Here is an 11,164-nt window from a genome sequence, read left to right as displayed (position 1 = left end):
GTTGGTCTGAGAGTAAATCAGCTGTTGGGGTATGTGATGCCATGTGAGTGTGCCTTCCAGAAAGGAACTGGGGCTGCTGAACTCTGGAGAATGAACTGGGGAACGGCTGAAAAAAGATCTTTCCAGAAACTTGGTGATTCTGAGTGCTGCCTTGCTCTTGCTTACAGTAACTGGCAGATGAAAACCCTTATTTTCCAGAGTTATTAATCTAAATGGGCTTTATTAAGGCCCTGTTAGTCAGATTGGAGAAAAACTTGAAGTATATAAAGCCAGCCTAGTGGCTCTGAGGCTTTATCTGCTTGTTCTCCCATCTGACTAATAGATGAAGAGGTGAAAATAACCATACTTCCTCCAGCCCCTTTCTTGTATCTGAGACTTTCAGTTTGCACATGTGGCCAAAGCAGTAATTTCTCTGCTTTAATTATCTCCATCTGCTTTTCTCATGTCATGGTTCTGAGAACATATTCTGATGGCTTTTGGATTAGATGTACTAATACTGAAATAGGATCAGCTCTTTCTGTGGGGATGTCAGAGGGTCATTTCCTTCAATAAAAGAAGGCATGGGTCCCCTTGGCTCCTGGTGGCCAAAAAGGAAGATGCAGAGGGAGCTCTGCATCTCTGAAGCTTGCTGCTGTGATGCTCCATGTGCACACAGAGCTGTCCTGCCTGAGACCTGGGTGTTCAGCTGGCTCTGTGTGTCCTAGGTGCGGGAGGAACGACTGGCAGAAGAGAAGATCAAAAAGAAAGCAGCTGCCAGGAAGATGGAAGAAGCAGAGGCCCGGCGCAGGCACAACGAAGAGGCCCAGAGGCAAAAAGCTCTGCAGCAGGTCTGGGCTGGAGCCCATCCTCTCCTGCCTGCAGCCAGGATGGCCACTCTCTGCCATGGGCTTTATAGGAGCCACCTGAGGGGCAGTTGGTGCAGCAGAGGCTTTGTGCTCAGAGGTCCCTGCAGGATTGTGCTTCCCCCTGCAGCTGGCAGTGGTGGCTGGGACCCACACTGCTGCAGTTCTGGGCAGATTCTTACTAAAGACTTTAATTTGTGGATCAGCAAATATTTAACTTTCAGAGATCCAGGGCGTGGTGGCCACCAGGCCATTTGGGGTATGTGGTGGGCAGGGAAAGGCCAGAGCTGAAACAGCTGGAGGGATGTTGTCTCTCCCTTGGGAGCACTGGGACTGTCACCGAGTTGTTTCCCTGCTGTGGGAATAGGTGCTGGAGACTTGGGTCAAATGAAGTGTTCCTGCTCCTTTCATCTGGAGCCTGTTCCTGTACAATGGAAGGTGAAGAATTGTCTTGCTTGACTTTCCAGGAGGAGGAGGAACATTGGCACAAGGCACTAATGCAGAAGAGGAAGGAAGAGGATCAGGAACGTGCCAAGAAGATTGCTGAGCAGAGACAGGCAGAACAGCAGAGAGAAAGACAGCTGGCTGCAGAGAGAGAGCTGGAGAGGAAGAGGGAACAGGCGAGGAAGAAGGAACAGGAGAGGATCCAGGCAGAAAGGTAAGACAGTATCCATTTCTGTGCTAAATTCTGTGCTGAGACTTTGGAAAGATGCAGGAACTGAGGACAGCAGTGAAAGGCCCAAGCAGCAAAGAGCTACTTTGTGCTGTCACCAGAACTCAGGACCATCATGGCTATTGAGCTGCCAAGAGGAAATTCTGGGCTTGATAATGTGAGAAGGATGGCGGGAACACTCTGGAAAGCTGTGAGATGGGGGGGTTGCAGCAAGAGCTGGCTGGGAAGGTTCCGCTGCCTGGTGTGGAGGGTGATGGTCTGTTGCTCTGGTTCTCAGGCTGCGTTACCAGCAGGAGAAGGCTGCTTGCCAGCAGAAGGAAGCACTGGCTAAGGAGCAGCTCCACAAGGAGGTGAATAAAGAGGTAAGTATTGTTGTCTGGTAGGTGGGTACAGCCTCAGGGACCTTACCTCAGTAGCCATCTGTGTTGGGAGCAGCTGAGCTGTGGGGCCATCAAGAACCTGAGGTGCCAGTTGTGGAAGCAGCAAAGGGGCTCTCCCCAGGGGGAAGGCAGGCCTGCTTGCTCCTAGGGGAGCAGCATGGGGAGAAGGGACAGAACACACACAACTGAAGGGAATTTTGGCTTTTCCCCCTTTCTGTGCCCAGGTGTATCTGTACCTCTTGATATCCAACAGCAATCCCAGACCCTTCAGAAGCAACACCTCCGTGTTACATTTGTGCCACCTCCATCAGGACCCCACTTGCAGGGTCCTGCCAGCAGGGGTAACTAAGCAGGTGGTTTTGCTTGTGTTGTTGAAGAGGGAACAGTTACTGCCCTGGCAGTCCAAGCTGTGGGACTAAAGCAGCTGCAGTGGGGAGGCTCAGGTTTTTGCTTAACTCACAGCTTGTATTTTCCACAGAGACAAAGGCCAGGGACGTTCAGGGAGCTTTTGGAATGTGCCTCCTGAAGGATTTGCACACAGTAATTCCTGGAGACTGGTAGCAAACCTTTTGCTACTTGGACTGCTGTTTTTTGGTTTATATGAGATCTGGGACAGCTGGCATTTCCAAGACAATTTGTTAGAAAGACCAGAAAGTTGGAAGAGTTGGGTGGGAATTGTCTGGGCTTGGCCTGGACTGGCTGTGGCTGTGGTGTCAGTGCACTGGCAGGAGCTGCCCTCGGGGAGCTGAATTCCAGAGGGGATCCCTGTTTCCCTGCACACCCCCTGCTCTCTGCTGGCTTCATGGAATGAACCCCCAGCTGCTGATGGAGCTCTGTGCAACCTTCCTGCCCTTGGGACTGGGTGGGGTTTATTTAATTGGATTCTGGATGTCTGCTGTTGGAGTTAGCAGCCTCCTGGCTTCCTGTGGGTTAAGCAGGAAAAAGGAATCATTCCTAGGGCGAGATTCCAGTCACCTGTTGGGGATGGTTACTGTACAAGGGGGTGACCTGCCCTCCAAAAATACTGATTATAAGTCTAAAAGGAGGCAAAGATCAGCAGTGTAGACTTTTCCATCTGCAGGTGGTCATTTGGTTTCTCATGCTTGTATCCTGAAGATAAAATCAGTGGCAGGTTTTCCAAAACATGAGGTCATTGCATTCATTACCAGAGGAGGCAACTAATACTCTTAATTGGGAAGGTCAATTTGTGCCACTCTGAGGGAAGCTCAAGCTGTTGCCTTGGATTTGTTCACCTCTGAACTGTGTTCAAAGTGCTCCTCAGCATCACAAACAATCAAGACTTGCAATTAGATGCTTAGATGTGGGGGTTTTTTTGCACATAAAATCCCCTGGATCCCTGGGTTAACAGCAGAGCTTAGTTTATTAGAGTAATTGGCTTGTGATGGCTTGCCAGCAGGAGCAGAAGCTAGCAGAGGTGGAGAAGCAGAAGCAAGAACAGAAGAAACTGCTAGAGGAGCAAAAGGCTAAAGATCTAGCTCAGGCACAGCACCTGGCAAACACAGAGGTAATTCTGCTCTCTCTGAAGTGCCTTTAAGGGATGGTGACACCAGAGAACTTTGGTTCCAGCACTGACCTGCTGTTACAAAGGACAGTTTTATGCTCTGCTTTTAATGTTCCCTTTCAATGACTCTGAACTTTTTTCTGGTTATCTGAAGTTGGCTCCTGGTGGCCTTGAGTATTGAGATGACTTCTGGGGAGGGAAGCAGCGAATACTTGCCAGGGCTTTTGTGTCAGGGTAAGGCCGTGGCTGTTGAAGTGGCCTTGCCTTTCCAAGCTCCTCCTTAAATGCTGGAGGAACCTCCCAGGCAGGAGAGACGCTGAGATGGTGAGAATGGAGTTCAGGGGTGGGAACAGCCACAGGATGGCAGCACAGGCTGTGGGACAGGATGGCATCTGGGCCTGGATGCAGATGGGAACCTGCGACTGAATGTAAATGTCTTGATTATTGGAAACCAATATATGGATCTTCATCTCCTTGCAAAGCTAAATATTTTAATCTTGACATGCAAAACCAGTGAAATACGAGTTGATATGAATGGACACGAAGCTGTGAAGGCAGCTTCTTTTGGGGAAGAAAAGCTGTTCCCAGCTTTCTGGAGATGTGTTTTATGGTTGGTGAAATTTGCAGTTTTAAGTTTTCCCTCATCACTTGGATTTCTCAGTCCTGGTGTTCCCATAAAAACTGCACTGCAGCCTGTCCTGAGCTGTGTGTGTTCTCTGCATGGTGCCCATCAGGTTAATACTCTCCAACAAGCCCAGCAGTTGGTTGCAGGGTGTTCAAAGCACAGTGCTCAGCTCCAGCATTGACGGAGTGACAGCTCCACTTCAGCCTTGTTGGGCACAGGTGTATCTGCTGCCTTGTTCCTGTCCTACATAGTCAATTAAGCAGCCTAATTAAACAGGAGAAGGCAATCAGAAGTCATACTTGGGTCAAAAGTTTAGAGATTGGGTCAGTTCTTTGGAGCTGGCGCCCTTGAGGTTTTCAGGGATGTGATGAGGAAGGGGGGAAGGTTGAGGTGCTCCAGCTGACAAGTGTCGTGGCAGCTCCAAGCATGTCTGGGTGTTGTGTCCAAGACCTGTGGAATGTATTTGTCTTGTAGAACCCTCCAGCCTGCACCTCCTACCAGCTGACTCCCCAGGCTCAGAAGGGTCCCAAGCCCCCCATCATGAATGCAAACAACTATGGGATGGATCTGAACAGTGATGATTCCACCGATGACGAGAGCCAGCCCCGCAAGCCCATCCCCGCCTGGGCCACTGGTACGTCTGGGCAGGCTGAGACCCCCAGGAACCTTCTGCAGCTTTGCTTCCAAGGGTGGTGAGACCCGGTGTGAGGCTTTGCTCAGCTCCTTCTCCTTTGAACACTGTAGTTAAGCGCTCATCTCCAGCAGGGGGCTGAGGAGCCGAGCCCAGAGCTGCCCTTGGGACAGCTCAGGGGAAAAACCAGCCCTTCAGATGCCCCACCAGAGCTGCTGCTGTCCCTTTGCCAACGTGGAGGAAGTAATTATGAACAAGTGCTCTGGCCTTGACCCTGCTCAGCGTTGATTTGGCTTTAAATGCCAAAATCCTGCCAGATGTCCTGGCCCAGATTTCAAATTGGCTGTTGTTCTGGTTCTGAAATACTCAGTTCTATAATCTCATGTTCCACCTACCCCAGGGGAACTGATAGTGTCCACAGGGAGAAACGCTGGGAAACCTTGCCTCTTAGTGTAGTTCCTGGACAGAATTCAGTACACCAGTATTCACCCTCCAAGTGATCCATGGAGAATCTTTAGGCTTTAGAAGGTGCTTTAAAGCATCCACTCCTGCAGGATTTCTCCCATTTGTGTAGGATCAGCAGTGAGGAGAGCCCGGACACAATGTGTGGCAACAGCCTGCACAGCAATTCCCATTAAAAAGCATGAATGAACATTCCATCTTTTATTTCCCCAGGGACCCAGCTCAGCCAGGCTGTGGTCAGGCAGTACTACAACCCTCCCGACGCGGACGCTGTCTTCGGGGTGATCCCCAGCCCCAGGCTGGAGGACATCTTCTGCAAGAGCAAACCGCGCTACTTCAAGCGCACCAGCTCGGCCGTCTGGAGCTCCCCACCCATCCCCACTGCCAAGGCCGTGCTGGGGGCTGCCCTACGGCCCCAAGAAGTACTGAGGTGGGCAGGAGGAGTGTCTGTCTCTAGACAGAAACTTCAGAAGAGAACTCAGGGCACCCCCCAAGTCCTGACATGTTAATGTTAAATGTTAAAGGTAAAAATTTTTAAAGTATTGTTTTAAAAGTCAATAAAGATGTGTGAACTCTGGACTCATCATAGCATTTTGTGGATGAATTTCTGTACAGTAACGGACATGGCTACGGCCCCAAGAAGTACTGAGGTGGGCAGGAGGAGTGTCTGTCTCTAGACAGAAACTTCAGAAGAGAACTCAGGGCACCCCCCAAGTCCTGACATGTTAATGTTAAATGTTAAAGGTAAAAATTTTTAAAGTATTGTTTTAAAAGTCAATAAAGATGTGTGAACTCTGGACTCATCATAGCATTTTGTGGATGAATTTCTGTACAGTAACGGACATGGAAAGTTTCTGTACAGTAATGGACATGGAAAAATACTACAGCTGTACGTGCAGGGAACAGGAGAAAGGGACATTTTAGTAACAAATTAGAGGAACTTTGTAACATTTAAAGGACAGCAGAATACAAAGCAGGAACTCAAACAGGACCCAGTTAGAGATGCTGATGCCACAAAGACTACAAAGAAGATGCATATTCAGCAAGATGCAAGATCAGCAAAAGAAGTATCCAAGTAGTAGCTTACCACAGCGCATGAAGTATCCAAGTAATAGCTTACCACATACTTATTAACCAATCAGTTACCATATTGATGACGTACGATCTTTGTAACAAGCAAATATATACCAATGTACCTAACAATAAAGTAGAGCATTCACCATAACTCTATGAGTATTGTGTGTCTGACTCTCGCTCACCACAACAGCATTTTATCAGAAAAATCTACAGTGCTTTGGGATCTGCCCTTCCTGCACCGTTCCCTTAGGACAGGCATGTTCTGTCTAGGAAGAACTTCATTAACTGTTTTTTCAGAAAGACTTCTCTGTCCAGGTCTGGTGCTGCTTTACACCTTGTTGGTGAAAGGGATGGTGGGACTGAGGGCACCTCAGGCAGGTTTTTGGGTGACACTGAGCTGTGTGGCACAGTAGGTGCCATCCAGAGGTACTGTGGCAGGATGGAGCCATGAGCTCCAGCAAGGCCAAGTGCCTGGAGATGTTGGTGGACAAACTGCTCCGTAAGACCCAACAGCCTGCACTTGTCTCCAGGTAATTAGCTGATTTTACTAATCCACCTCTGCAACTATTTTTCACCTTTGCTGCAGGTGCATGCCAGATATTCAGTTTCAGCTGCTTTAACTGTTAGAAAAGTGATTCTGTGTATAATGTGTGTGTAAATGACCCCTGCACTGACTGTCTCCCCTCACACACACACCCGTCCCAGGTCCTTGCCAAGGCAGCATTTCAGTCTGTCACCCCATTTGTCCCCATGTCCTCCCAGCCAGCGTCTGTCTGTGCCTCTCTGGTGTTTGGGGATCTCATGGCTTTTCAACCTCCAAGCCTCAGGGAGAGCTGGTGACTCCCAGTGCCCCTCGAGGGGCTGGGACAGTTGCCTGCAGCTGGTGCCTCTGGCTGTGCCCATCCTGGGCAGGGTCTCACAGCAGCCCTAGGCCTTCCTGCCACCCCAGTAATAACCACCAGCACTTAGGCTGGTGCCCACTGAGGTTTTTTGTCACCAACTTCCATGGTTTGGGATCCTTTCAGGTTCTCACACTTCATCAGCCCATTGTTGTCTCACCCCAACTCTCATCCCTGCATGGGACAGGTTGGGGTCCCCCCCCACCATGGCCCCATGGGGACAGAGGTGACCAAGAGACCCAGGCCTCTTAAGTGATGTTCCTTCATCCCTACACACCCATGCTGCCCCTCAGGACCCAGGTGTCTGTCCCTGGTGTCTTCCCCACCCACCCCAGGCACAGGCAGGGGACACAGGACACAGCTCACTCATATTTTTTTTTTATTGTCCCCAGCTGTGACAAAGGGGCCATGTCCAGGGTATTCCCAGGTATGAGGGGCTGTCACCAAGGGGGAGGATGGCATGGTGTGTCACTGGGGCCAAAGGAACAACGTGGGGTGTCACTGGGGTGTGGGGTGTTACTGGGGCTTGGGGGAGATGATGACACGGGGTGACCCTTTGTGGTTGTGGGGGCAGGGGGTGTCCATGCACATTGTCATGTCTGGGGACAGGGTATGTCCTTGTGTGTTGCCACGTGTGGGAGGACACAGGGGGTGTCCCCATGTATGTGTGGGGACTCACGGGGTGCAGGTAAGTTACAGGACCCAAGACGTGTCTCCCTCCCAGAGATGTCCCCGCTGGGCTGTGCCAGTGGTGCCACACATGACAGGCCAGCCCGTGTCCCCAGCTCCTCCTACCCGCGCTCGCAGATGAGCTCGACGACGCTGTGCTCCATGGGGACGGGGTCGAGGCAGCGGTGCACGGCGCTGGCGGCCACCTCGTCCAGCAGCCCCTGCACCACCCGCTCGTCGGCGGCGAAGCGCCAGAGGTAGAGCTGCAGGTAGTGCCCGTCCACCTGCACCTGCTGCAGCCCGAAGCGCCCCAGCGTGCGCAGCCGCACGCACTCCAGCAGCGTCTTCAGGCTGATCTTGATGATCCCCGTCAGAACCGACACCTGCGGCCAGGGGACAGCAGGGACACGTGGCACAGGGGGGACAGGGATGATCCCAAGACAGGAAGGCCCCGGGTCACAGCTGCATGGGGATGTGGGGACACTGGGGACATCCCTCTCCGAGCCATCAGATCCGAGGATACCCTGGTCACTAGTCCCCAGGGCACCCACCCTGAGCCCTGACAGGTGGGGTGTGGGGACACTGGGGACATGTGACACATGGGAACGGGGACTCCTTTGGCCTGGATTTTTCAAGTGCAGGAAAGCCCCAAGTCCCTTCAGCACTAAAGGGACACCCTTGTCCTGGCTGCCACTGCCAAGCCTGGACAACTGGGACAGTGGGACATGGGACACGAGGCACATGGGGATAGGGACACCCGTGGATGGGAGTGCAGGGATGCGGGGCCACCCTAACCCTGGTCATCAGCTGCAGGGAGCCCCAAGTTCTGACACATATGACAGGGGAGCATCAGGGGACACTGGGGACGCTCTTGTCCTAGTCATCAGCTCCTGGGGACTCTCTGGGCCCAACACCTGGGCCATGGGGACACCAGGGACATGTGATGGCTGGGAAGGTGTGCACCTTGGGGACACAAGGAGCAGGGGGGGGGCTCCTGGGCACATGGGGATGTCCCTGTGGCCTCACCTTGTTGAACTCGACAGGGCTGAAGATGTCAATGCGTTCGGAGAAGAGCTTCTGGATGTTGCTGAGCAGGTGGGTGTCCATGGGGGCACTGGGGATGGTGACACCAGGACAGTCAGGGACATGGGGACAGTCTTGAGAAAGCCAGGGGATGTGGGGACAGGGACAAAGGGACAGGAGAGGCAGGGATGGGGACACAGAGATGGTCTGAGGATGCAGAGGTAGTCAGGGGATACTGGGACAGTCCAGGGACATGAAGCACTTCATGGGGAAGATGAAGCAGTGGCTGCAGGGGTGGCACAGGGAGCACCGGGGTGACAAGGTGGCCCTGGGGGTGACCAGCTGAGCGGTGTTGGGGTGAGGGTCTGACCTGGGGGTGTAGCTGGGGGCGTAGCGGCCGGGGGCCCGGGAGCTGCTGTAGACGGAGAAGGCGCGTCGGCTGGAGTCGCTGCTCTGCGCCCGCCGCACGCCCTCCTCGAAGAGCTGCCCCACCTGCGGCACCACGCCTGTCACCTAGAGCCCCAGGAGCACCCCAACACCACCCAGCACCCCTCAAATCCTCTGGGACCCTCCCAAACCCTTCTGGGACATGCAGAGATCCTTATGGGGACCTTGTACCTATGGGACCTGTCTTGACCCTTCAGAAACTTCAGCCCTGATCCCTGAGGACCCTCTGGGTTTCCCAGCTCTCCCAGGACCGTCTGGGACATCTCAGACCTTGCAGGGAGGACTGCAGTGACCCTCTAGAGACGTTCAAAGGCCTCAAGGACCTTATGGTGACCTCAGGGATTCCCTCTGGACCTTTCAGAGACCTCAGGGTCTCCCCAAGGACCCTCTGGGACTCCCCCCGGGGGTACTTCAGACCCCCTCCGAGGGCGGCGGCTCCGGGCCCACGCCCCCGCCCTGCGCCTGCACGTAGTGATCCAGCAGCCGCTGCGCCGCGCCCCGCGCCTCCGCGCACAGCGCCGGGCCTGGCGTCACCCCCGCGTCCGTGTCCTGCGGGGCGAGGGACACAGAGACGTGGGGAGACACGCAGGGACACCCCCCAACACGGCACTGACCCCACCCTCGGCACTGGCCCCCCCGCGCCTGGGGGGTACAGAGGATGTGGGGACACGCAGGGTATCCCCTGTGACTGCACCATCTGCTGTCCTGGGGACATCATGGGACACATGGGATGCTCTCCAGGCCACCTGCAGCAGCATCACTGCCATCCCTTGGACATCTAAGAGGACTTGAGGACACGCAGAAGCCCCTTGGAGGATATTTGAGAGACACTGTCCCAGGTAAGGACCCTTCTGCATCCACATGTATTGCCACCCCTAGGGTCACACCCCCAATGGGCATGGGGAGGGACTTTGGGACATTCTGGGTCCCTCAGAAGGAGGACCCCCAAACCTCCACGCACACACTATCCCCACCAGAACATTTTGGTGGACATGGGGTCAGAGGGGAACTTGGCAACATTTCAAGTCCCCTTTGGGGGATTGTCCCCCCCATTTTGGGGACAATCAGACCATTCTGGGTCCTCAAGGATGGTCTAGGGACACAGGCAGAAGAAGTGCCCTGTGTTTCCACAGACACTATGGTACCCACCACCGTGTCCTGAATGGACACTGGCACACAGAGGGACCCAGAGCCGTTTGGTGACGCCTGCGGGAAGTTCAGGGTCCCCTCTGGGCCCTTCTGGGGCAGCTTTGGGGGCCTCACCTGCGGGGGAAACTGCTCGTCAGTGAGAGTGAGGATGTAGCTGATGGTGGTGGCCTCATAGTCCAGGCAGAAGCGGGCGAGGAGCAGCAGCAGGGCTGGGGGGGCCGCGGGAGCCCCCCGCTCTGCGGGGCCGTCAGCGAAGCCGCGGGCGGTGCGGCACAGCCAGCGCACGAAGGCCACCACCAGCCCCTCGCGCACCGCCGCCACGCAGAACTCCCCCTGCACCAACAACACGTGTTACGCCCCAGAAGTACCACCCTGAGGCCCCAAAACCCCACAAAGGTCCCCCTGCAAGCTCCAAACCACTCCAGTCACCCCCAAACTGACATGTGGGACCTCTGAATTGCCCAGGTCTCTCCCCAATCTGCCCTGTGCCAACCCCAGATTGCCCCAGTCACCCCAAACTGCCTTGTGGGACTTCCAAATTGCCCATGAGCCCCCCCAGCTGCCCTGTGCATCTCCAAAACTACCCTGTGCCAACCCTGGATCACCCCAGTCACCTCCAAATGGCCCTGTGGGACTTCCAAATTGCCCATGACCCTCTCAGCCACCCTGTGCAACCCCAAAACTACCCCCGATTACCCGTCACCCCCAAACTGCCCTGAGGGACTTCCAAATTGCCCACCACCCTCCCCCGCCTGCCCCTGCAAG

At 54.2% G+C, this 11,164-nt stretch overlaps 1 protein-coding gene across 1 annotated transcript in view; it reads right to left on the bottom strand.

The window, feature by feature from the left end:
• Positions 1-7,902: 7,902 nt before the first annotated feature.
• Positions 7,903-11,164, bottom strand: part of VPS51 (vacuolar protein sorting 51 homolog (S. cerevisiae)) — a 10,491-nt gene continuing 7,229 nt past the window's right edge. The window contains exons 4-8 of the mRNA XM_010001483.1: positions 10,514-10,732; positions 9,668-9,799; positions 9,174-9,316; positions 8,807-8,894; positions 7,903-8,163 (exon numbers count right to left, since the gene is read on the bottom strand). Coding sequence (XP_009999785.1) covers positions 7,903-8,163; positions 8,807-8,894; positions 9,174-9,316; positions 9,668-9,799; positions 10,514-10,732 — 843 coding nt within the window. The remainder of the gene's footprint in view (positions 8,164-8,806; positions 8,895-9,173; positions 9,317-9,667; positions 9,800-10,513; positions 10,733-11,164) is intronic.

This window comes from Chaetura pelagica, unplaced genomic scaffold (genome assembly GCF_000747805.2).
Source record: "Chaetura pelagica isolate M959 unplaced genomic scaffold, ChaPel_1.0 scaffold587, whole genome shotgun sequence".
NCBI lineage: Eukaryota > Metazoa > Chordata > Aves > Apodiformes > Apodidae > Chaetura > Chaetura pelagica.
The sequence above is the reverse complement of the archived record's forward strand: the minus strand, read 5'-3'. Positions and strand labels throughout refer to the sequence as shown.